A 26,902-nucleotide genomic window follows, 5' to 3' on the forward strand; every position below is an offset into this window, starting at 1 on the left:
ATGCATATTCAGTGCCTCATTAGCATAATAGCAGCCAGTCACACTTCAAAAGTGCTGCTTTTGGAACACAGCATGGCTGTATAGATGCAGGCACTTCGAAATAAACCCCACACTTCAAAATTCCCTTATTCCCAATTTGTTTTGGGTCCTGAAAAAATCTTAAAAGTACCTCACCCCCAGAGGCTCTGCTTAAGAAAAATCTTCCCAAGGTCATAGATGCTCTGACCCTGGGAGGCAGCTGCCACCATGAAGGGAGAAAACCCTCTTTAGAACCCTGGAAGACACACGTGGATGTCTCTCTGTGGAGTAAACACAAGTTTCACCCCTCTCTTAGGAGAGAGCTTGGAAACAAAAAGAGAAGAAATTAAGCTGCAATCTGATAGCTGACCTTCTGGTCTAAGCATGAATATACAGAGACACTCCTCTAGGACACAGGAATCAAATCACTACCTTTAAAAAAGTAATTTATTAACAAAACCTAAACAATAAAGTATACTAGGTTGCTAGGGTTTACAAAACAAAGCCAACAACTAAAAAAACCAGTATCAAAGCTAGAGCACAGAGAGTTACTTCCCTGAGATTCAGTGTACGAGTACAGAGGAAATACATCAACCAGGCTGGGCAGTCCCACACCAAACTCCAAATAAAAGTAATCCGATTGTGTCAAACCAAACATTTCCTTTCTATTTACATATCTTTGCACTCTGATTATGATGTGGCCAGGATATTTACTCGATTCATTAAGCCTGTTTAGGATCAAGCATCTTGGGCTCTCTCTGCTCCAGCCACAGAACAAAGACACTCTCAGCCAGCAACAGTTTCAATTCAAACACAACCCATTGGCTCACCTGGCTGCGTGCCAATGGAGAACCCACTCTTTCTGGGTTTAACCCTTTCCAGGCATTCATTCACGCCAACTAGGAATACATTTGTTCTTTTAGTTCTCTCACTTACTGTACTGCTAATGACAACAGATAGAAAATGGATCATTATATAAACTGTATTGTCCATTTACCTTGAGGCCTTACTGCAAACAACACTTTCCTTGTGACTCTAGAATAAAAGAAAGGTGCAGTGATACATGTTCCGTCACTTACCTTACAGATTGTCAGATACAGAGTTCCTCCGTGGGGAGAAGTGGCCCTGGGACGATGAGAAATACAAGCGGCAGCCCTCGGTGCTGAGAAGAGTTAAGCGATTTCTGAGTGTCCATGAAAGCTCTTCCTCCCCAGCCAGGAGGCGCTACAGCAGACAGTCAAGTGAGAACTCGGTCTTTTTCCCTGCCCATGATATGGGACACATCAGCAGTTTGCAAGAGATGCATTCTAGAGGGAGACATTTTGCCTCAAATGCCAAGAAGAAATATGAGCTGGCTGACAGGAATCCCCGACTGCATGCTAGCATAGATCTAGCAACTATCAGTGAAACCAGCAGAAACAACATTTTAGAGAGCTACCAGTCTAGTGACAATGACACAACAACTAAGGTAGCTTTGCCAATCCCTGAAGTGGTTGTCGCTGAAACAGAGGATGGAACGCCCACCGTGTCAGACAACCAAACATTAAGGACAGACTCCACCACAAACAGGCTGACAGAACAGGAGCCCCTAGGCAGTCCAACCGAGCTGCATTCTGATCCTGTGAATGTGCCACTACCTCATTCAGAAATGGCCATAGTGTTTACAGATGCCGGCCAACATGAATCCTCTGCAGTTGTAACTGAGGAACCAAAAGCTGATTTACGCAAAAGTATGCCAACAGCTGATAGCCAAGAGCAACACCAGAGTTCTGGAAGATGTTCCCCAGATTCCCAAATGCTCACTATTCCTGTGCATACAGATGCTGCATCTCTTTTATTGGATTCCAAAACCCCCTCTGAACAAAGCACCAGAAGCCAGGGAAGTAACATTGCCCCTACCTCTGCTGCTAGAGAGTCAGTTGATATGCTTCACTTACTGCAACATCTGGATGCTAAAGAAACAGCTATACTAGAATTTATTAATGAGAAGAATGAAGGAAATCTGTGACAAGGCTGTCAGTGTCTTCTAAATTCCAGTTCTATTTTATTATTTACAGTGTGAGTGGAGGGGGTGGAGTGTTGTTTAAGAGCCCCTGCAGCCATTTGGGGGTTCCCCAAACACCTTCATTTTGCAAAACAATTCAAACGTTGTCTCTTTTGAAACCTAATTTTATTCAGATTTCCTGAAAATACAAAAACACAAAACACACTGCTCAGACCAGACATATGGGAATGTCCTACAGCTGATCTCATTCCCAAGGGAAACCACTCACATTGGCCGTGTCTACATTAGCCAAAAACTTCGAAATGGCCATGCAAATGCAAATGGCTATTTCGAAGTTTATTAATGAAGCGCTGAAATACATATTCAGTGCCTCATTAGCATGCAGGCGGCCGCAGCACTTCGAAATTGACGCGGCTCGCCGCCGTGCAGGTCATCCAGACGGGCCCCTTTTTGAAAGGACCTGGCTACTTTGAAGTCCCCTTATTCCCATCTGCTCATAGGAACAAGGGGACTTCAGAGTAGCCGACATCCTTTCAAAAAGGAGCCCCCTCTGGACGAGCCGCACGGCGGCGAGCCGTGTCAATTTCGAAGTGCCGCAGCCGCCTGCATGCTAATGAGGCGCTGAATATGTATTTCAGCACTTCATTAGTAAATTTCGAAATGGCCATTTGCATGGCCATGTCAAACTTTTTGGCTAGTGCAGATGTAGCCTTGTAGACACAGCCACTGTGACGTAAAAGGTTTCCCCTCTCTCAGAAAGGATTCGCTCAGGCCAATGTGAAATTGCAAAGTCTCAGCAAGCCAAGGGCTCCATTCCGTGGCTAGAGCTCCTCAGCCACTCCCCAGCTTTGGCCCTGTTCTTTGCCCTTTCTCTCAGCACCGACTGCCCCTTTGAACGTGGCTCTGGAACCTGAGCTCATACTGACTAGGTCCACGATAGCTTGAAGTGTTTTCCCTCACCTTTAGTGGAGGAAAAGCAGCTTTCTCTCCAGCACATACGCGCCCAGCCCTTCGCACTTGGAATCCCTCCTCCTCCAAATTGCTTTCATAAGAGCCAAGTAATGATTTCCCCCTCAAGTCTTACTCAAATACAGAGCAGTAGCAAGGGTAAGTGTTAGGGAGTCAGGCTAACGTCATGTCAGTACAACCCCTAACACCACATGCCTCCTCCACCATCCCAGGGTGTGGCAGCTGCACAGGCAATGGAACTAACGCAATTTACACCACTCCTGGCAGGTGGCAGAGAACCCACCTTCCCTGGGCGTACAAAGCTCCTGTGTGCCTGAAGCTCTGCTCTGGGGGGCTTGCTCTGTGCTAGCATAGGGTAGGCCTCAGAAGTGTGGGGAGTGACCGGCAGATCCACAGCTATGTATCGTCACTGGCCAAACTCCAGTCCTGCATGCGGAGATGGCTCGATTGCCATAGCTGCTGGGAGAGCGTAACAGCAGCTACAAGGCAGCTCCACAGCCTGGGTAAGAGGCTCCCACAGCCAGCCCCAGACAGAACACATGCCCGAGGCAATGGGATTCTCTCAAGGGAGAGGGGGTGAGCCAGGACGCCAGGCCGGTTTCTTTTGTCTCTTTTCTCTCCCTCTCTCTCTTTTCCGAGGCGGTGATCTCACTTAACGTGGCTCCTGGGTCAAAGCCGGCAAGTTTGCAAAAATTTTGGTGATGCCAGAATGCCCAGAGTCCACACCCCTCCCCCTTGCCACTCAGACTTTTCACCTATCACCTGCCTAAGGCTCTGAGAAGGAGTCTGGGAGATGCAGGATCTGGGAGGGCGTTTGGGTTCTGGGTACAGGCTCTGGGCTGGAGCGGAGGATTGGGGGATAGGAGGGGGCAGGCTCTGGGAGGGAGTTTGGGTGCAAGAGGGGGTGAAGCTGTGGGGGTTTGGGTGCAGCTGGGGGTCTGGGGTGCAGGCGCTGGGAGGGAGTTGGGGTGTAGCGGAGGTGCAGGTGCTGGGAGGGAGTTGGGGTGTAGAGGAGGTGCAGGCTCTAGGAGGAAATGAGGAAGCAGATGGGGGTCTGGGGCAGTGTTCTCTATAAGCTGTGTGCTTGTGCAGCCACTCAGGAGAGGTTCTAATGCCGCCCAGCTGATTAGCAGAGTGCTGCCCACAGGGAGGGCTTTTTCCTCTTGGTGGTGCACATGCACACATACCTCGGTGCACATCAAATATTTACTCCACACATGGATGGAAAAGACTGGAGGGGAGAGGCTGGGGCACAGACTTTGGGCAGGCATGTGGGTGGCCTGGAGCAGGGGGTGAGTGTCTTGGGTACAGGTTCTAGGGGGCAGTTTGGGAGTGGGAGAGGGTGCAGCCTCTGGAGAGTGGAGTGCACTTGGGGCGTAGGAGGGGGGGTGCCACATTTACCAGAGGGCACCAGCCCTCCGGCAATGGCTCCTGAGGAGGGGGGGGGTCTCTGGGTACTGCTGTCCCACATGCTCACTTGGCTCCCCCCAGCCTCCCCTCGTGCATCATTCAGCCCTACCTGCTACCCCAGGTGTTTTCAATGCTTTGTAGGGCCCTGCTGGCAGCACAGCAGGGTTAGAGGGGCTTCCAGCCAGTTGCTCACCTCAGCTGCTGACGTGTTCTACCCCAGCCCCATATCCATCCTCCCACACCCTGCTGCAGCCTCTGGCCTGGCTGCCCATGTCCTGTCCCAGCCGTACCCCTCTCCCCACACTGCAGGCTCTGCCTCTGACATCCAAGCTGCCCCTTGCCCAGTGTGGAACAGGGATGGTGGCTGGGCATAGTGGGAGGGGCTCCACAAGATGCTCACCCAAGAAGCCCCTTAGGCAGCAGCTGGTCAGATGCAAGATCCCTCCTCTCCTCTTGCTCCACAAAAGACCCCCTCCTTATGGCCCTGGGGGTGCTGGGGGGGGGGCTGCCAATCACATCACACCCTCCTCCCCTCTGCTCACAGGTACAGCAAACCAGGGTCACCCACTGTGTGCCTGCTGCCTTCTCATTTGCAGATCGTTCGCCTCTCTGCAGTAAGCATTGTTCAGACTCAGTGGGGAGAGAGACAGCACCCCTGTCCCCAGGTAGGGGAGAGACCTGGGTCTCCAAATGTTGCTGGAGCTGAGTCCCCAGCCCTGAATATTCATGGTGCTAGAGCACCTTGGGCCCAGGTAACTCACCTTCTCTGTCCAAGAGCCAATCACCATCACGCCACCATCCTCAACCTCCTTTCACCCTGTTTCCAAAAGGCTCATGATTGTATCGGAACACAGAACTCATCCGCTCCTTCCCAAGCTCCAGCAGGCCCCTCTCCCCCACAATTCTCAGCTGAAGCAAAACAAAGTATATTCCCCCTACTCCCCCCCCACCATTTAACTCTGTTTCTCTTCCATTTCCTCCCTCTCTAGTAGGCTTCATGCTAGCAAGTACAGAGCCTTTCCACAGCACAGCTCTTACAGATGTGCTTGATCTCACAGCTGCTGACCAAACATTGAGATTCCTGGCCTCCTCTTTCTTTCAAACATGTTTGGCTAACCTCAAGGCCAGCTACTGCATCCAGCTGCTTGGCTGGAGGGAGTTATTCAAATTTTCTTCCCTCTCATTTGTAGCAGGCCTGCATTATAGCTGAGTAGTGGGCTTGTCTCAGCAACTGTTTCATTCATGCTTCCAACACTTAGGCATGCACCAAACCTAATTAGCGTCCTCTCACAGGGTCTTGCAACACTGGAAAAGGGTACAATCCAATGGAAAAGTGCTTACAAGTATTTCACAAATGGCAACTAAGTACAGGAATAAATATAAATATTCTGTCTATTACTGGTACAGAATGGGACTTAGTTATGGCCATTTTCAAAATTTCCTCTCGTTAGTCTGTCTGTGATCCCACCTTTGCATTTGTCTGGATGATTTTACTGAACTATCTTTTGGACCAAGTTGTTTACCTGAGTGCCTTTTGCTGCAATTTTTTAATATTAGTTTTGCCAGTTGACTAATTATAATACTAGCTGTCCCCACAACAACTAATGGTGCTTGTTTATCAGTTTAAACAAGGTAGGTGTTTAATTACATAAAACACTTTTTTAAAAAATGAGGCTGCATTGGTTGTATTAAATTATGTCAAGATATGTCCCAGCACAGTACAGGGCAGTTTCACGTACAAGAACATCAGTGGGTGGGAGCTGTAGATGTTTGTGAAGCTGGAAGAGACTGAAGAGAGAGCAAGGCTAAAACAGCAGCATCTGTCAAATCAAATGTTTGTTACCATTCCACAGGGTCAGTTTTCAACAAGGTGAGTTATATGACCACTATGCCTATGGTATGATGAGTTGATCAGAACAGCGACTTTCTGGATATGTGCATTCTGAGTCAGAATTCAAAGAACCCAGATGACAGAATGTTCACACTTTATGGAACTTTCTATCATTGCTCATCCATATATGTGTATCTATATAATGGAATGTACAAAATGTAATTCAATTACTTGTCTGAGGAAGCAAAAATATCCAGAATCTTGCTAAATAAATGATACAGCTTTATAATGTCTTATTTTAGGACCAAATAAATAAAGTTTATCCAGACACACAGGTTTGCTTATGAGCACTGCACACCTTAAAATTGAGAAAAAAAGTATAAACACAAAGCAGACATGAAGTAAAATAGTATTTGTCTAGCTTAATCTATTCTGCAAAAACTGCTCAATGGCTACTGTGTCTTGTAGTCTGGGGCATGCATAGTCTGTCAGATCAAGTATATGCGGTATAGGTTTTTTAACTGATGAGGTTAGCACCATGACATTATAATGCTGGAAACTATAAAGATATATTATATAATATATATTAGAAACCCATAGCAGTATTCCATAGATATCTATACTAGACTTTCTAGTTCTATAACAGCAAAAGATTCAAGTCAAAAAGTCCTTGGCGATGGCTACACGAGAGGCTTTTTCTGGCAAAACTGAGCTTTTGTCGACAGTTTGACGTTATGCCTCTCCCCATACAGGTATAATGCCTCTCTCGACAGCGTTCTGTCAAGAAAACAGCCGTTTAGATGGTTCCTTTTGTCGACAGACAGGGCTTCCAGTTCACCAGACAGCCCTGTTTGCAGAGCTTCCCATCAGCCGTTCTGTTGAGAGAGGACAGGGCAGTCTGGCTGCTCTCCGTCGACAGAGGAACTTGCTCTTTCAAGCTGCTTTTATGTGTAGACACAATCTGTAGACAGAGGTCCTGCCGGGACATTTCTTCTGAGCCCGGCATCTGTCGACAAACGCTTCTCATGTAGACAAGGTCCTTATGTTGAACTTTGTCAGTGCCAGAAATGGAGCTTATATTAGTTCAGAACCATTTAGGCTAGAGCCACACTACAGCAGAAAATTGATCCACTGAGGGTTGATCTTCAGGGGTTTCATTTCACGCATGAGCAAAATGACCCTCCCAGAGGTCAACATCAACCCCTCTACTCCTTGCCAGAGAGGAGGAATAAGGAAGGTCAATGGGAGACATGTTCCCATTGACCTTTCACTGTGTGGACAGACATGGAAGTCAACTGCAGATAAATTGGCGTAGCTAAAATCCCCTACTGGCAGTCAACTTCTATGTCTAGTATACACATATCCTAAGGTTGTCCTGAAGTACAGGTACAGCATTACCATGTTTCTCAGTTGACACTGACCCATAGTTATTGGAGCTATTGCTCTTCTTAAAGGATTAGTTTCCATAAAAGGGCGCCTACATGCTGTGTTCCCGTATCTGTTAACTGCTCTTGAGTACCACATTGAAAGGAAATCAGTTTATTGGGCCAAGTCTCAAGCAGGTACATGGCTGCTCCAAGAGTATGTCCTTAAACATGGAGACTATTTTAAAGCATATTGTTACTAATTGAACTTACGCACTTTGATGTGATCTAAGTGTCAATGCCTAGAACCCTAAAATTTGTATTCTATAGGACTGGCCACCTCGGCATCCTACACACTCACGTCCATAGTAGGTTTCATCTGGAACACTCTTCCAAACATTAGGCCAGAAAATTCAGTTCTAACTAGTCAAAACCTCGTTATGGGCAGGAACACACCAACTGCATAATCCTGTTGTGCGAGACAGTGGTGGAAGAACATCCAATGGAAGCTTGCTGTCAGACCTGTACATTTCCATAGCCCCAGAAGCCTCCCTTGACTTCCGTGGATTGCTTTTTGCGTTCCAGCGTTTAAAGCAAGTGTCAGCAGGTCTCATCTGTGTTCAGCTGGAACCTGTTTGTTTGGTCTCCTGGAAGCGCCCAGAGGAGCAAGTGAAATGCTAAGCTCTGTACAAACGTAGGTCCACGCTGCAGCAGCATGCGTACATGCAGCTCAGGTAGGCATAGACTTGGAGTTAAAACCAGCAGGATGATGCAGTGGCATGTGTGTCGGTTCAGGCTAGCAAATGAAATATGAAGCTGGAGGACCAAGCAGGTGGTGTTCTGGGTAGGTCATGATGTGCTAGGTAGATTAAAGCTAGAGTGGGCATTCCTAGCCTAGCTGCAATCACACCTTCCACTGCAGTGTTGAAACAGTCAAAGAGACAGTCCCAGCTCTGAAGAGCTCCCAGTCTAAAAACACATCACAGCCCAGGCAGAGGAAAAAGTAGAACACACAAGCTGAACGAGCAACAGGACAATGGCAAATATCACGGCCCAGCCACAGACTTTGTTCATTTATTTATTTGTGTATTTAAATCTTCTCCGTGGAGTTGTCTTACGTGGGGCTTAGCTATCAGGAAACAGAAAAGCAGGAAGGGGTGCAAAATCCACCCAGGGCAATGCGTGGTCTCAATAAGAATGGCAGAAAGCAGTCTGCTGACATCAGCCTCTGGCATTCCCTGCACAAGCACATCCAGACACTGCTCCACTGCCTTCCAGTCTATGGCTGGCTCCTCCCTCCAGTTTCTTCCCCAAAAAACACTACCTGTCTGGGAGAAGATAGATCCCAGGTGTACTGTCCCACAGAGCAAGAGGTCAATTTAATTCTGGAGTCAGGAGGTTCTGGGAGTGGAAAAAATAGCTGCCACTGGGGTGCATTTTACCTCCCTTTCTGCCCAGAGGAACAATATCCAGGGCCATCCTTACCCATGCACAGCACACACAGCCTCACAGGGCCCCCAGGAATTTGGGGCACCATGGGGTCTTAACGTTTACCCACCTGCCTCTTCCTATTTCTGTTCTGCAGCTCTGCTTCCTCCAGAGCCTGTTTAGTTACCGTAAAAGTGAAGAGGCCTGACAGAGCTATTAGCAGAACTCTGACTCTGTGAAAGAGCCTTTCACGTGGTAAGGAAGCCACGTAACAAGCATGTGCCAACTCGGTACATACTGTCAGTTTCTGGATTTCCTGTGTTAGTCTACAGGAACTTAGTTTAAAATTTCCTGTAAAAATATTTAATTACTGTGTTGCTGAAGCTTATAAAATCATCATCCCCTCCCACAGCCCCCAGGCTGATGTCAGGCATCAGGGCACCAGATTAATAGCGCTGTGTAGGGCCCCAGCATGCCAAAGGGCAGCCCTGACAATACCAGCTTAAATTGCTGGCAGCCAGTGGCCAATTAACACCTAGGCCCAGGGCCCTCTATCCAGGTTCTCTGGACAGTGTGGAGGCCCTTGTAGGAGTGGTAGAGCCTGCGTAGAAGTGCCACTCCACAGCGTAGCGCTGCCCCGAGGGGCCAGGCCAGAAGCTGGAGCTGGGCTGTCGTCAGAGTCACTCAGGGAGCCCAGGTGCTTTTGGGAGCCCCAGATGCTCCCCTTGCCCTAGGTCAGGTGGGGTGCGCCTGTGAGCAGCCCCCTGCTTGTTTCCCTGCCTCTGGAGGCGTGCCACACAGGTGGTGGGTCCAGGGCTCTCCAGGGAGCTTACTACTGCCAGGCCAGGCTCTGAGGGGAAGAGGAGCAGAACGAACCCCAAGGTGAGGGAAGGAAAAGGCCTAGCTCAGCCCACCCACCAGGAAGAGGCTGGCACTGCTAGCAGGGGCTACGCTTCATGACTAGGGAGCTGGTCACCTTGTGAGCTTCCCTACTGCAGAAGCGCAGCTCCCCACCACCGCTGCACCTGGCCTGCTGGAGCTTTTTTGACCCCTGTTAAAAAGGCGGGGGGGTGAAGGCCCACTGATCCCAGCAGTTGCAGCGCCCCAGAGGCTGAGCATCCCAAATGTCCTGTCTGCTGAGATCCCCAGCAGGATCATCCCAACGAGGAGGGGCCACGGCAACTCCCCCCTGCCCCCAGTGCCCCAGGCATAGGGCCTCAGTCAACTCCCCCTTATGGCAGACCTCCCCCCTCCCCTGCTCCACTCCCAGTCTGCCCCCTTACTCCCCCGCCCCCACAGGCACCGGGGCCTGGGGATTACCTGGGGAAGGGCATGGTGGTGGGTGGTGGCAGCAGCAGGGAATCGCCTCCTCTTGGCCCTGCCCCCCTGTACTCACCATGCAGCACAAGCCGCATCCTGCTATGCTCCACCACGCTGGGCAGCGGAGACCACGTCCCACGGTCCATTGGGCCGGGAGGGAACAGCAGAGCAAAATGGAGCAGGCTGGCTGCCACGCTGCCCGCACAGCGAGTGAAGCGGGAGAGGACTGAGGGGAGGCAATCCCCTGCTGCTGCCGCTGCCACTACCCCGTGCCTGCCTCACCGAAAAGTGCAGGGCCTGGGGCAGCCACCCCCACCTCATCCTCTAAATGGGATGGCTCCGTTCCCCAGTACCTCTTAATCCACCTCAGATTGCAGTGGCCCTGCCGCCTCCCTGCAGCACGCTGCCCACCCAGGGTGTGATACAAATGGGTGCAGCAGGAACCTCAGAGAAGCCATCCTGGCCACGTCAGGTGTCAGCCTAGAAAAAGAATGCAGTGTCCTACTACCTGCTTCCTGTGCAAGTGGGAGTCAGAGCACGTTTAGGACCCACATAAATCAGCCCTTCACAGTACTTTGTCCTCTAGACCCAATAGCTAGGTTGCATATCAGGGTAACTAAAGTCACCAAGATTTCCTGGACATACACTGCAAGCAGAAGAAAACCTGAAGGATGTATGTAATGCTTGCTCTGCTCCTTGGGGCCGAGGATGTTTTGCTTGCGTGAGCTTTATGCTACCTACAACAGCTGTTCCTCCCTACCACCTGCCCACACAGAGTCCTGATCAGTCCCAGCAATGTCCTGACATGTGGCACTGCCACAGATGGCCATTCCCTGGCCCTTGGGGGAGAGGAAGGACCATTTGTAGCACATTGCTTGTTTGTGCACTTTCCTCCTCTCCCTTTTCGTGTCATTGGGATTTTTCCTTCCATGTTTTCATTTATTTCCTTTCCCCCTTTCCCTACCTTGCAGCCAGGGGCCATTCCTTCTACATCACAAACAGCAGCACAAGTTCTGCATAGCTCCGTGTGGACCATGGCCCTTATTCACTGATTTTCCATTGGAAAAAATGTAAAATGAAATTAAAAAAGCACCTCCAATCAGCTTTTCCTGATCGTCTTTTATTCATTTATATGTCAATAGGCACAATCAGATTTAACGAAGGAGATGAATACTCAAATAGGTAAAAATCAAATAAGTTTTCTATTGTTCAATCACCTACACAACAGAGGACAACTTAGCTACCGGCAGCTCAAAACTCTTTTGCCTCTCAGTCAGAACTGCAGCTGATAAGTTCTCTCACAATGAGGACCAGCCCTAGAGCTACAGTGGAGTCCTACTCTTGTGTCTTTCAAGGAACGAGGTGATGCTTTCGTGTCATTGCAACGACTGTGCAATGCGAGCTTCACCGTCCAATTGCTTGCCCTGCAAGTGGATGCCAGTCGGAGCTCTTGAATCCACCAAGTTGTGGAGGAGTCAGGCACTAACTGACTGACTGAGGGCCCAGTAATTGTCGAACACTAACCAAATAAGTTGAGAAAAAGAGAGGGTATCATTAGGGGGAAAACAGAGCAGAGAGAATCAATAGGAAACAAGAAATAGCATTTAAGTGATGATAGTAACAGACGTGAATGTGACAAATTTCTTGCAGGTAGTGTTGTACCAACTCCCAGGTGACTGGGTGTGGCGGGGTGCTAAGGCAGGAGGTGGGGAGGTTGCGGTATGACAGGAATTGTAAGAAGGTTAAGGGTGGGATGGAGTGGGAGGGGGGTGTCTCAGGGCGGGAAGCTGTGGTGAGTGTCGGGGGTGGCGGGGCTCAGGGTAGGGAGTGGGAGGAGCAGGAGACAGGGCAGGAGCCTGGGGGTCTCAGGCAGGGGGCTGGGTGCATGAGGGGGTGTAGGAGTCAGGGCTGGGATTTATGAGGAGGGGCTCCGGACAGGAGGTTGGGTATGTGTGGGTGGGGGAATTGCAGGGAAGGGCTGAAGCCCCTCCCCACACCCAAGATTTGTGCCTTGAGCTGCTTGTCCTTCCCGTTCATCATGTTCCAGGAGCAAGAGGGAAGCTCATAGCATGGGTCATGCACTCCTCTGCCCCCTCCAGTGCCCAGCCAGGAGAGTGGCATGCACACATGCTTTGTGCTAGGTTCTCATTGCCTGGCGGGAAGCGGAACAGCAAGCAGAGTCCTTGTATGAATCTAAAGGGGCGGGGTTTGGGCAGTCCCAGACTGGTGGGGGACGCCAGGGAGCCTGGCTGGCTGCGTACCACAGCTCTTCCTGCAGCCAAATGCCCCTGCTGGCCGGCTTCTTCTCACTGGAGCAGTGCACTGGCTTAGTTTCACCTCTAGCTAGTAATCAGAGAGAGGGCGAAAAGGTGGAGCAAACCACGGCAAAGAATGAGGTAAACAAAAGTGACTGCAGTAAACTCTTTCATATCCACCAGCCCTGGGACAGGAAGGTTGCTGGATATTCAGACATTCTGGATAACGGAGAGGAACACCTAGTGATGTTTAACACCAAAGAAAGACAAGATTAACTATTAAGAAACAAACAGAGGTATTCAGAGTACTTCATTTACCAACAACAGCAGTACTATATGCTGTAACCTTATACTGTATTTGCTGTATTTATTTATATGTCCTTTCACTATAATCTACTTATGGAAAATGGAACTAAAATGTACTAATGATTAAAATGCTGGTTATTTGAGAGTTCCGGATGATAGAATGCCAGATATGAGAGAGTCTACTGTAGTAATAACAAGAAAAAACATTTAGTCGGAAAATAGAAGGCTGAAACGGGCAAGCCAGGGAAGAGAACTACAAAAGCTACTCGGATTAGGTTCCCATTATTGCAACTGATACACAATCATCTTAACATTCTTTAGCTGTCTTCACCCAAGCACATTTGCCCTCCCACCTCAGTGCAAATCCTACGGGCAAGTTGTTTAAACATTTAGCAGGTATTTTTGACACAGCTCTTCCTAGGATTTTTGGGCTCTCAAGCACTGGCGTCGAAATAAATGTCTCCGATGCAAATGCCTGAAACAGGGAACAAGCTGCAAAATTTGGATTCAGAATTGAATTTCAAACACACCCTAGACCTGGGTGAATTTTTTTGGGGGGAGCAATATTCAGATCCAGGTTTTAGTTCCGGTTCAGCTCGTATCCATGTAAGAATATGTATTTAAGGCAGAACTGATGATCTCAGTAATGCTCCCGCCTGTGAGCATTTTTTGCAAATCCCACTCTATCATTTCCACGGTCAAAAACACAGTAAAACACAGACATGAACACATCTCCTAAAATCCACAGCTCGCCAGAATGAGTGAGAATGTCAAGAGCCTGAAAGCCGCTGATGCATAAGGGTTTATCGTCTGTGGTTTCCTGAAATTAAAAACACATCTTCATGTAGAATTACATTTATTGTCCCATAAGTTGGTAGAATACCAGATGAATGTCTCATAATTTGGTAGGATTTATAGACATACCTTTATTATATAATCTTTTGCTGTTAACATGTATTCCCTGTGTCCAATGGTGAAACTTATATGTGGCAAACTTGACAGTCTCCTGCAGTCTACAACAAACTATAACACAGCACATTGGTTCACTTGGGATTGTTTTTACATTGCCTTTTTATTCAAAATTATAATCTATCACCCTATGAATCAACCTACCAACCAGAACACCACCCTCTGCAGTCTGCTTAGGGGTTGTCATTTGTTTCTTTATCCGTAACAGTCACAATATACATGGTATTGCACCCTGAGTAGCAGTGCAAGTGGTGAGCTGGTATAAGGAGGCCTCCTGTTCTTTGAGTTAATACAGAGTTAAACACAGACTTCTCAGACTCCCAGCCCCACAAAGAGCAACAGAATCTAGAGCTGACAGCAATACTAATGATGCCCAAAATGGGGGAGGAGGACGGTCTGAGGGCATGCCCCCTCCTCCATCCACACTGGAAAGCAAGCCAAGTTCAAGCATGAGTGTTCATTGCCTTTTGTAATGGGCGCTCCCAGAAGCACATGATTCAGGAAATACACCGACTATGTAATATAGCATGGAAAGAAGGGAAGGCGCCTAAAGAATGGACAAGATCTGTGCTAGTGACAATACCCAAGAAAGGAAGTACACTGGAGTGCAAGAACTACAGAACAATTGCCTTAACGAGTCATCTAGGTAAGGTGCTGATGATGATACTGAGAGATTAAGATCGCAGATAGAAGAGCATGTAGCAGATGAGCAAGCAGGGTTCAGAAAAGATAGAAGTAACATACAGCAGATATTGGCACTAAGACTGACAGCAGAGAAAGCTCAACAAAAGAACAAGAACATATACATGCTCCATCAATTTTCAAAGGCATTTGACCGTATAGATCAGAAAGCGACTTGCGCGTGATGTTGGAGTCATACCGAGTGGATAGCAGACTGATACGGTTGTTGAAGGATATCAATGACAATGCAGATGCAGCGGTGAGAACAAGTGGGGAATTGGGAAGTTGGTTTAAAACAAGTAGAGGTATGAGACGAAGAGATCCAATATCTCCAAGTAGCTTCATCGCACATCTGGAGAGAGCAATGAACAAGATCAAGGAAGAGATAGAAGGGATATCTGTACACGGGAAAAGAATTGAGGTTCATGGATGATATAGTTATCATTGAAGATGATGAGGAGAAGCTAGCAAAAACAGTGCAGGTGCTAACCAAAGAAGGGAAGTGGTACAGGCTGATTATGAACATCGATAAAACAAAAACAATGGTATTTGGAGATAAGGAAAGAGGAAGGAAGGTCAGTGTTGATGGTATGGAACTAGAAAATGTAGAGAAGTTCACATATCTGGGGACCAACATAAAGCATGATCAAGACTATAAGAAGGAAATAGTGACTAGAATAGCAAAAGCAAGAGCAAGTTTGAAGGTGATGGATAAGATCTGGAAAAGCAAAGCGATTAACTTAGGAACAAAGTTAAGAGTCTTGAAAATGTGTGGATTCAGCAGCATGTTGTTCAGATGTGAGACATGGGTGATAATGAAAGATTTGAAAAGAAGATTTGAAAAAGATTTGAAAAGAAGAGTATTGGCGTTCGAAAGGAGTTGTTATAGAAAGATTCTGAGAAAAGGATGGATACAGAAGGTCACCAATGAGGAATTATATAGGAAGATACAGCTGAAAGAGAACCTGCTGCAGAAGGTTATAAAACAGAAGCTACAACTATTTGGGCATATTTGCAGAATGAACAACGCATGATGCCTGGTATTCGGCATCATGGACGGTTCGAATAGGAGAGACAGACCCCACAGAGAATGGATAGATGATGTAGTAGATTGGTGCGGAGCTAGTGTACAGAAACTAAGCCACTCTGCACTGGACAGGGAAAGCTGGAAGGAAATAGCAAGAGAGGCATCAGATGCCAATGGGCGCTGAGCCCACAGTTATTGATGATGGTGATGATGATGACTCCCAGAAGCCTAACGCAGGCATGGTCCTTCAATGCAATGTCTCTCTTCCGAACTGCCACAGGATATGGCTTACCGCCACAATCTTTCCCTGTACCATACAGAAGCATCACAGTTTCAGACAAAGGGAACCCATCCAGATGGTCCATGAGGCATATTGAGTGCTATAGTATACTACACTCAAATGGAACGCCAAGAACAACTGACAGATCACAATCTGGAATGCCCATTCATTGCTATTACACACATTCGCAGTAACCGTAGGAGAGGCAGGGTTTGTTTTGTTGTTCCTATTTTGTTCTATTCATATATTTGACTTTCCAGTCGCTCCAGTCATTTAAAAAAAAAACTGAAAAGACCTTTACAGCGTACTCTTAAATGGTCCAGTATCCTCTACGGGCGCTGTGTTGTGAAATGTAGTGGTTAGGTTTAGTGTTTTAAAAAAGGAGGGATTTCTTTTTTTAATCAAGTTTATTAAATATATTCCCCAAGTATTTTGTGTGTCCCTTGCGTGCATCCTGTGAAACAGACATGTAATAGAGTTGCAAAGAATAGAGCTAAGATAATGCATTGTGGGATGTGAGGATAATAAATTAGCGCTGGGCAAGTAATAGATTTTTTAGTTCCCTGTCCATTCAACCACCCTTTTTAGTGAATAAAAAAATCTAAAAAATATGTTTGGAGTCAAACAAAACATTTAATTTGACTCAAAATGTTTCATTTCAATTTTTCAATGTCTTTGATTTAAAAAAATAAAAGTGAAGGCGATTTCAAGACAGAAAGTCATTTCAATCCTAAAAAAGGCAAAATGCTTCATTTTGACAGTTTTAGAATTCTCTTCTCCAAATAGGAACCATTTAGCAAAGCCAATACAAATTAGCAAAACCTTCCGGTATGGCTGAATGTGATTTATTTTTCTGGAAAAGATTTTTGGCTGAAATATTTTACCCAGCTTGAGCCATAATGTAGCTCCATTTAAACAACAAAGGTGTCTAAAATGACTTTGTCTGTGGTATAAAAGGTTACAAAACCTACTGAAGCCAGTAGCATTTACAAAGATTCATGCCAGACTGCATGTGGCCCCTTATTTTTCAGTCTGTCTGTGGTATCCACAAAATAATTATACACAGTGTAATGCCCAGGCTATTTTGAAACAGGAATTGCACCCTGACTATATATTTTGTTTTAATAGTGTTTAAAATTATACCCCACTTATTAAAATGAAAAAAAGCTTATGAAGTTTGGGTGACAGAGCCTCCATCTCATACCTTTGTTTATTTATTTTGCCTTAATACCACCAAGTTTAAAAGAAAAATCTTAATATTGCCTCTTTAAATAAGTGAATCACAATAAAGTCTGTATCTAATGTGATCACATATAATCTTATGCACATATTTGTTTCTAATATTGGAAACAAAACTGGCTTAGCAGAGCTCAATACGTTGGACATCCCTGGCCTTACACTGCATGATTAAAACTGCAGTAATGTAATTGTGAATCAGGGCCTATATCATAACGGAGGGCTGAGTTAAACCTGTGCTTTCCACATTATGTTTGACATTGCCTGATTTTCAGGCACTGTTACACTGTGCCATCTTAATGTTGCTTGAAAGTGTGGTTTTGTATCAGCATCAACTTTCATGAAGATCATTCTAAAGTGAGGAAGAATTCCATGTGTTTGCCTTACTTGAGGTGCTGACGTTGGGGAAATGCAGTAACTAAATCAACACATCAGCCAAAGGTCAGCAGTAACACCTCAATAAAAGTAAGTGACACCGTCTCTAGGGAGGGGTAGTACTAGTGTTATGTGCTATAATCAATTTGTTGGCATTGTATTCTATCTATAATATACCTCCAGGTGGCAGTGTTTTCATATACACTGTGCACAACAGCTCAGCATTACTCTGGAAACACACTGCAGTAAGATCTCATTCTGTGGACAAATTAGTGACCAGAAAGAAAGGGAGCATCATTTGCTTTATAACATCTACACAATCATAATATCAACGGTGTCACACTCTGCACTGTGGTATAGGAGATTCCCTGACCCAACTCCCCCGCCTCAGAGCTCCAGCTCCTCCGGTTGGAGGAAATTTTGATAATGCAGGCTGAACCTCTCTAGTCTGGCATCCTCAGGACCTGACCAGTGCTGGATGAGAGAATTTGCCAGCTCACAGGAGGTCAGTATTGTCTAGCTGCTAGCACATTACCAACTCCTCTGCTGCTTACTGGGATGTTAGAAGGCATGTAGGGATAAATTACAGCTCAATAACAGCACAGAACACTAAGAGCCAGGACTGGTGGCTGTAAACAAACTTTATGGGACCACGGGAAACTTGGCCATACCCGTGATAAGTGGTCATCTGGCTAACTAAAAGCATACTGGAGTACAGATGTTGCTGGATGAGAGAGTGCTGGATTAGAGAGGTTTAACCTGTATAAGGTCATTGGAAAAGGTTCAAGATGGTTATATTTCAAAAGCCCTTTCCCCTCTCCCCCAGCATAATGGTACCATGTCTGACAAACCTAGAGCAATTTGTGTGTGCGTGTGCACACAATCAATTCTTTTAAAATTATACTTTAACACAAAAAATTGACCTTTGGTAATCCCTAGGGAAGTTGCCTTGAAAATATTTATTCCTCAAAGCATCATCAGTGTCATCTCCATCTACTCCTCTGCTAGGTACATTGTCACACTGATCCCTGTCTGTGCTACATTTGAACTTCTGTGCAAGGCAGGCTGCTGGCCAAACATCCTCAGGAGGATGAGCATCTGGTTTTTGCACACAAGCATTTGATTAGCAGCTGAAGGACTGATTTGGGAGCCCATGGTATTTTTTCACACAACTGGTGTGATCAGTCCCTCCTCCAAAAGCCTATAACGGAAGGTTATTAGGGACAAGCCCAATCATTCTTAATCCACTCTATTGCTGAATCAATTGCTCTCTTGACAGCAGATCTTAATTTCCTAATGACGACCAACATTCAGCCTGCAACTGCTCTGGACTTTGAAGAGTTAACAGTCATGCCATCTGACCTTGGAAAGACAATTGTCTCATGTTTTACAGTCTAACAGATCTGTCCTGTGATGCCATGATCATTTGAGGAACCTGAACAGAACATTTCCTTAAATATTTCCTTCTCCTAGATCCATATGTGTCATTAATGAGGGAGGGGAGAGATATCTTGGAAAGTGGTGGTGGGGAAAGATAAGAAACAATATAAATCAAATATGTTGCCCTGATATCAGTCTGTTCAAGCAGAAATCTTTCGTCTGAATCCCCACTGTGTGCCTAATTTTGATCATTTTATCTCTTTTTCCTTTCCCCCTTCAAATCAACATTAGTATCAAATCACTAGTTTTCCCCACTCTTTGTTTTTTACCTCTCCAGTTCGTGTTGGACTGGCCCCGATATATGCATGTAGTCGTCTTATTTGTAAAGAGGGGCCAGTAATAAGAGAAGTGCCTGAATCAACAATGGCTTCACAACCATGGGTGCAAAGTGCAACTCGTCCCTGGATCTTCACACTGCATGTGGGAAAAACAAAGCACATACACTTTAAACAGAGTGCAGATACACTTAGGCAATGTCTAGCTCACAGGGATTTGTCAGCAGAAGTTTGTGCTGGAAGATACCTTGCAACAAACCTTCAGTCGACAGAATGTGATTGGCAATCTGGACGCTCTGCGGGTTCCACCGACAAAACAGCTGTTTTGTCAACAAAACCTTTGAATCTAGACATAGCCTAAGAGCAAGGCTATGCTGTCACTTAAAATACACGCATCTGGGTCAAAATTTGTACTGATTTTTAAGATGTCCTGACTCTGAAAGAAGGAGAGTGTTCACAGAAAACCAGGGCAAAAGAGCCCACTCCGCCTCCTCTCCCAAACCTCCACGCCCCCTTTCTCCACCCAATCCCCACTGTCTGCCTTCCTCTGAGCCCCCACCCTGCCTCTTCCCACTCCAGCTCTGCCCCTTCTTGTCTGTCACCTCCCCCCCAGGGCACTCTGCTCTTGCTCTGCCCCTCCCCGCCACTTCCTGCACACCATAGAACCGCTGATTGCAGTGGACAGGAAGTGCTGGGGGGAGGCACCAACTGGAGGGGCTTCCAGTGTGCAGAAGACATGGGGGTAGGGGAACATGCTGACCGGGGGGGGCTAGAAATTGCTGGTGGGTGCTAAGCACCGAATTCTTTTCCCCCCCATGAGTGCGCCAGCCCTGGAGCAGCCACAGAGTTGGTTGGTCTATGGTAAAGATTCCTAAAATCCCCACCGATCCCCCTTAGGGCCTTATAGTGACCTGGTAATAAAGGAAATTCGTCCAAGTATCAGCCACCAAATTAGTGCTACCAGAAATATTACCAAAGCACTGGACAAACAAATTAGCATCACATCTTCCCCAGAAGCACACTTTTTGGGAGGCACTATATCCAGGGTGGCCATTGTGCCACAAATTTCCTGGGAATTGAACAGGGCTGCAAAAACAGGCAGTCTCATCAGATTTTTAGGCATACATACTTGTTAACATGAATTTGCCAGTAGCTTTTCACGGTAACTGGAACCCAGTGAATTGAACCTTTGTAGAGGGAATGGTCTATACCTCCCAATATTAATTCACCGCCGTGTTCAGCGTCGTCTCCTCTAAAATTGTAAAACAAATAAATATGTAAATGGAATGATGTGACATTTAAGCAGGATATTAGGCTTGGGGAGGGAGAAATTAGCTTTCAGTTCCAACTGTTTCATATCGGTTTCAAATGCATATTGTACAATGTGAGTCTAACCCTTCTGATTTCATAATTACATTGAGAGATGGCCCCAAATCAGAGACTAGTCAAAACCCCTTACAAACACCGTTAGCGGTTGCAGAGGGTTTAGGAGTGAGATTAGAAGCAAATACCTTAAACCAGCTTCTGGTCTGGCTTGCCCCCTTATGAATCCAAGGTAAATCTACTGACTGAGATGGAGAACAAGAAAAAGTCTTGCGGCACCTTATAGACCAACAGATATTTTGGAGCATAAGCTTTCGAGGGCAAAGACCCGCTTCATCAGATGCATGAGTCATGCAGACTCATGCATCTGATGAAGCGGGTCTTTGCCCACGAAAGCTGATGCTCCAAAATATCTGTTGGTCTATAAGGTGCCGCAAGACTTTTTCTTGTTCTCGAAGCTACAGACTAACACGGCTACCTCTCTGATGATTGAGATGGAGTTACCCTTTGTGTAACTGAGGCTAAATTACAGTGTTTCTCAACCTTTTATAAAGTGCCCCTTTTTCAAAAAAAATTATACCCCCAGACTTCTTTCACATAGCCCCAATGGTACCACCAATTGAGAAACATGGTCTTAAAGTAATCTGAGGTGTTGAAACAAGGGCCACTCAACCTGTCCAGATTACTATACCCTTTTCAGAAGCCAGATTTTTGTTTTGCATACATATGTACTGTATCATATAGGCTACGTCTATGTGGCACACTGCTGCCGGCAGGGTCATGCAAATCAGGGCACTCAGCAATGCAAATGGCCACTCATTTGCATAGTCGCACACCTCATTTGCACAGTCATGTGAAATCTCTGTCCCGGCAGAGGCTTCTGTTGTCACAAAACAATCTGTGTAGATGGGATTCTGTCGACCAAACCCCCTCCTTGTCAACAGCCTGAAAAAAATGAGCCATTTGCATTGTCAACTGCCCTCATTTGCATGACCCTGCTGGCAGCAGCACACCGTGTAGATGTAGCCATGAGGATTTACATTAAAGATATGTTTAATATCATTTTTCTAAATACAGTAAAATTCCTTTAACCCAGCCTCTGATGATTAGGAAATCCTGAGGGTCTGACATCTGGCAAAAATAGTCCCATTGACAGAGATAAGCCAGTAAAATTTGTTGGTCTGTCTTACAGTAGTTCCCTGAGATACGCGAGGGCTGCGTTGGTCGCATAAGTTGGGGGAGTTGGATGGGGGGGTTGGGGCCATGGGAGGGGGATGGGGGTTAAGCCTGGGGTGGGTTAGAGCTGCAGGGGGGTTGGGGGGCTGGAGTTGGGCTGGGGCGTGTGGGGGTTGGAACCAGGGCATGTGCGGGTGGTGAAGGTGGAGGAGCATGAGGGTGGTGAAACCTCAGGAACGCAGTGTGGTGACTTCCAATAGTCTGGAAATTTGGTAATCAGGCACCTGTCTGGTGCCGGACATGCTGTTTTAAAAGAATTTTACTGTACGAATTTAGTTACGATGCTGCCCCACTGGCATCTATGTCTCTAGACATACTCCTGAAAACATCTTTTTTTAGAAATGAAAAATATACAAATAGATGGTTATCTTAATCTACAGTTAAAAGAAACACACTTCCTTGGACACTATCCCTTTATTCTTTGTTTAAAACCGACCTGTTCAAGTGGAAGGAAAACACCGGCTCCTCTACCAGGCGTTGTTTGATTATACTGTCAAATACTGGAAGAGCATTGCCAACTGCTAAGGACGGGTATCCTAAACCCAGCACTCCGTCAAAGTGTGCCAGAGCAAAAGTCATGCCTGGCTCAAAAATGGACTCTCCAAAGTCCTGCCCATGGATGGAAATGTTGCTGATCTGTTTGTTATTATAAAAAAGAGCACATGAAAAGCAAAGACAGACTCGATTACATGAAATAGTCGCATTTTACAGACACAGGTTTTAGTAGTATTAGTTTGCACAATTGCAAAGTGCTGAACTTTCAGGTAATCGTGCCAGATGTATTACTATTTGCACACATCATGCGTGGAAGACATAGTCTGTTCATAAATGCATGCCAGAAAACCACTGAGGGGCAAAGGGGACAGGCAAGGTGCAAACTGCCTGCTCTACTTTTCGTCAATCCATACGCCTTCTAAACAGGAGACAGAGACCAGGAATGCATGTTGCATGTTTCAATGTATGCCATATTGCCACAGTGCTGGAGGCAACCATGCTCTGCCTAGCGTCCCAGGGCAAGGGAGGAGTGGGGCCCAGCTCTGCAGCCCCAGAGGGGTCCAGAAAGGGTGGGGCCTAGTGCTGCCCCCACCCTCAGTAGTTCAAAGGGACCCAGGGGAACTGCTGCCATTCCCCCCACTGCCATCAGCAGGCCTGCACATCCCAACCCCCTCTCCAGCCCAGTGCAAGCGAGGGGGAGGGCGGGAGAGTGAGCGACGGAGGCGGGAGGATGAAGTGATTTATGAAATTCCAGTTCTGGAAGGGAGAGGGAGGAGCAGGGGTGGAGACCGAGTCAGGTGACTTGCGGCTCCTCCGAAAGTGCCGGGAGGGAGGGGGCAGGTGGAAGAAGTACGGGGCTCTGGTGCCTCAGTGCACAAGAGGCGGGGAGGGGCGCAGCCAAGGGAGGAGCCCCCGTGAGATGCATGCAGCCCTCGAGTTGCCCACCACTGGTCCACGCAGCCATGCCAGAAACCAACAAGACAGCCAGTCAGCTCCCACTAGCAGCGTGCTCCTCACTCCAGAATCAAAGCTCCACTCAAACCCAAGCAACACCAGCCTCGGCAGAGATCAGCCGTGCTCAAGGCGGCAGATTTGTGCTGTTTTGGACCAGAAAGGAGGAACTTTTGAAGGCCACGTTCCTGGCAGAAACCTCTGAGCTGACAGCGCTCTGCTTCCCACCCCACCTCTCCAAGGGACTCCAGCTCAAGCATCTACACTGATAGCTTCAGCGGCAATGTGACATGACTAAGCAGCTCTCTCCCCTCCTAAGGCAGGCCTCAAACTAGTCAGGGCTTCGTAGGTCAATATGTAACCCATGCACTAATAGGGCGCTATCTCTTCCAGAGACCCCTTTGGGAAGGCGGTAAGAGTGAGTTGAGTATTACTGTTGCCGGGCAGATTTACCACTCGACTCAGAAGTTTCTGGAGTTGCATCCAGTAGCGTGGGGTCAGATTTCATGAGCAAGGAGGCAGGGCAGGTATGTGTCGAAGGCCTGTGTGAGCTGGGAAGATGAGCCGGGGCAGAGAGCAGACTGTTGTTCCTCACTCTGCTGCACTTTGCAGCAGGTTGTTAACCCGCTACCAGGGATCATGGGCAATGCTACTTAGAACAAGGAGAACCTGGGAGGGAAAGCACCTTCTCCTGTGCTAACTGTCTGCCTCAAAGGCTGTTGTGACGTTAGCCAAACTGGTTTGGTTACTTTTTTCAGTATGGTTCTTCAGCTTCTCCGTAAATGTAGTGATGGGGAAAAAGCCCTTTCTAGTTTGTTATTCTCCGAAGCGGGCGGAGGGATTGTATTTTTTTGCTATAGGGTGTCTTTAAGCCTGTTCACTTCTGAGTTCACTGACTAGTATAATCAGTGAGCTGACTGCCTAGCAGTGATCTACAGCAGAGGAAGAGGCTGCCTGGACTTCAGCTGAGGATTCCCTACAAGCAAGTGAAGAGATGGTTCAGACTCAGCGTCGGGTGCAGATTTGAAGATCAGAAGCACAAACTGAGGCTTTGGTGAGCTCAATCTAAGGTTTTGGGAGCTCTCAGTCTTTCCTTAGGGTGTTGGTGTGGACTGAACTGTTCAAATTTTACAATTAGTTTTCTTTTTACTGACGTTTATTGTAACTATCTAACTAGCTCTCGTATGACACGCGTATGACAGCTTTGAAGAGCAGCGACGCGTACGCCTCATTGATGCTTGTGAGAGGAAGAAAGCCACAGCAGCAGCCATACCAACAGAGCCAGGACATTTCCCTCACCCCGATGGTGAACGCCCCTGCTGTTCAAAGCTTGGACTCCTCAGCCACATGCAAGTCCACAATCGATGAGTCTGTGCAAGCTCAAGACGTCTTCATCAGACACGATGGACTACCTACAAAATTGTAACTATGGACGTGGTCTCTGGGTTATGAAATAGCTGTGTTCTGTTGGAAGAGTTAGATGATTTGTTTCTTCATAAGATTTTTATACAGTTGTTTAATTAAAGTTATTTTTTTAGTTTCTTTTGGAACTTAACTGTAGGGAGGCTGACACTGGGCAGTCCTTGCTGAAATTCCTCACAGACTAAACTCTGGGTCTTCAGTACCATATGGCAGTGGGAGTGGGGCTTTTTTTAGGCAATGGAGAAGGGCAGTGAAGTCCAGCCCACCCAAGGTTACAAATACCAACATCTTAACCAGCTGGAAACCCATCAACAACCAGTAGGAAGGGTGATGCTTATGGTGATGTTAGGGTTTCACTCACCCTCAGTGTCTCTTTGCCAGCAATGCCTAGCAGCTGCCCGGTCCCATACTGAAGAGAAAAGGGCTGCCCTCCGTGCTCATAGGAGAGGGATAGAAATGATTTGAATTTTTCATGTATCCCTGTGAAGATAAACCTCAGCCTTAATACTGAAGACAGGGTTGTCAGAACTGTAAATTTCTGAGACACAGGCCTCGCTGATAGGCAAACAAAACACATTGTTTAGAGAAGCAAAATAATCCATGAAGGGAAGCAGTCAAGGGGCTTGTCTACACTACCACCTTCCTTCGAAGGAAGGATGGTAATTAGGGTGTTGGGAGTTTACTAATGAAGTGCTGTGGTGCACAGGCCGCACTTCATTAAGCAAATTCCACCACCCCCCACGCGGGAACTTCAAAGTTTTAAACTTCAAAGTACCATCACACATCTAGCCGCGGCTCACCCACCGGTACTTCGAAGTGCCGGGGCAACTTCAAAGTCCCCTCACTCCTCGAAATTTTGCCCTGGCACTTCCAAGTACCAGCAGGTGAGCCGTGGCAAGACACGTGCCAGTACTTTGAAGTTTAAAACTTCAAAGTTGCCACGGGGGTGGGGGGGGTGGAATTTGCTCAATGAAGTGCTGCGTATGCAGTGCAGCACTTCATTAGTAAATTCCCAACACCCTACTTACCATCCTGCCTTTGAAGGAAGGTAGTAGTGTAGACAAGCCCAAGAGTCCCTACATCTCATAAGTCCTGCAGTTTTCTCCATGTTCTGAAAATATCTCAGTGATTGATTTTCTTTCTGCATCAAAATAAACTTAACTATCACATTTTAAATAGAAAAGACTCTAGTTTTCCCCAGTTTTTTATCTTTCATGTGTTCCTTTTGTGTTAGATTTTTCATACTATTTGACTGTCAATCAGCAGCTGTATGTCTGGTGAGGCACAGGAGGACTATTTTAATTCTAGTAACCCAATGACAGCACAAACCTCACATGCCATGTTCCTGACACACTGAGAGGGCAGGATCTTAATTATATATGGAGATACACATCTCATAGAGCTTGAAGGAACCTTGGGAGGTCGTCGAGTCCAGTCCCCTGCTCTCTTGGCAGGACCAAGCACCATCCTCCCCTTCTTAAAAAAATAAAATTATTTGTCAGAGATCCATAAATGGCTCCTTCAGGTGCTGAACTCACAGCCCTGCATTTAGTAGGCCAATGCTCAAACCACTGAGCTCTCTTGCCCACTGTTGCTTTTGCTCTCCACATCCTTGTTTCTTTAGGAAACGTGCAGCAAATTCTGTATATTCCTGCCACCCAGCCTTTCAAATTTTCCTTCAGCTCAGTGAGCTCTGAGACATCTTTCAAACTCAGAGTCAAACAAACAATCATCACAGCAGCAGCTGCAGTGGAGTAGGAGCCTTCACACTTCCACTGCTGCGCAACACAGAGAAGACACCCACCCCAGGAAAAGACCCCGAGGCTTTGGATATCATGCTCATAAGTACTGAGAGCACTTTGCCCTGTGATGGAGGTAAATAAGACTGTGTATGTAATACCTCCTCCCCCGTCCGCTTTGGTAGCAGGGACAACTGCATGTGCTGGTTGCCATCTGAAGATGTCAGGAATGGGAAAAAAAATTGTGAGAAAAAAACCTTCTCCTAGAAGATCGCACCATCCCAGAGAGCTCCCAGACCTATTGAGAGATGGACGCAGTCAGCTATTCCAGTCTGACTGAGATCCATATCTGAGGTAACGAATATTATCCAGATGCTTGTGCCCCTAAATACAATACTATTCAAAAATGACCCCATTTATTTCTCTCTAACAAGCACACTTATTGCCTTTAGATTCCAGTAGTTCACTCTGAGATTTTCTCTCTGTCCCTTCCTGTCTCCGATGTCTCTGGCAGGACAAAGTTGAATGCTGTTTTTCAGGCTTTTCC

At 46.8% G+C, this 26,902-nt stretch overlaps 2 protein-coding genes across 7 annotated transcripts in view; one reads left to right on the forward strand and one right to left on the reverse strand.

The window, feature by feature from the left end:
• Positions 1 to 2,346, forward strand: part of BEST3 (bestrophin 3) — a 38,622-nt gene extending 36,276 nt beyond the window's left edge. For 3 of the 6 annotated variants that reach the window (XM_075012961.1, XM_075012971.1, XM_075012993.1), the window contains one exon: positions 1,105 to 2,346. In XM_075012961.1, coding sequence (XP_074869062.1) covers positions 1,105 to 2,026 — 922 coding nt within the window. In that variant the 3' untranslated portion in view covers positions 2,027 to 2,346. The remainder of the gene's footprint in view (positions 1 to 1,104) is intronic. The other 3 variants (XM_075012951.1, XM_075012975.1, XM_075012983.1) reach the window with 3 other exon arrangements.
• Positions 2,347 to 11,459: 9,113 nt separating this feature from the next.
• The window catches only part of LOC142022802 (cathepsin E-B-like), a 38,339-nt gene continuing 22,896 nt past the window's right edge, over positions 11,460 to 26,902 (reverse strand). Inside the window, exons 4-9 of the mRNA XM_075013034.1 lie at positions 24,978 to 25,096; positions 22,185 to 22,384; positions 20,319 to 20,441; positions 19,184 to 19,328; positions 13,831 to 13,929; positions 11,460 to 13,726 (exon numbers count right to left, since the gene is read on the reverse strand). Of these exons, the coding sequence (XP_074869135.1) occupies positions 13,547 to 13,726; positions 13,831 to 13,929; positions 19,184 to 19,328; positions 20,319 to 20,441; positions 22,185 to 22,384; positions 24,978 to 25,096 (866 nt within the window). The 3' untranslated portion in view covers positions 11,460 to 13,546. The remainder of the gene's footprint in view (positions 13,727 to 13,830; positions 13,930 to 19,183; positions 19,329 to 20,318; positions 20,442 to 22,184; positions 22,385 to 24,977; positions 25,097 to 26,902) is intronic.

Source organism: Carettochelys insculpta, chromosome 1, assembly GCF_033958435.1.
Source record: "Carettochelys insculpta isolate YL-2023 chromosome 1, ASM3395843v1, whole genome shotgun sequence".
NCBI classification, from domain to species: Eukaryota; Metazoa; Chordata; order Testudines; family Carettochelyidae; genus Carettochelys; species Carettochelys insculpta.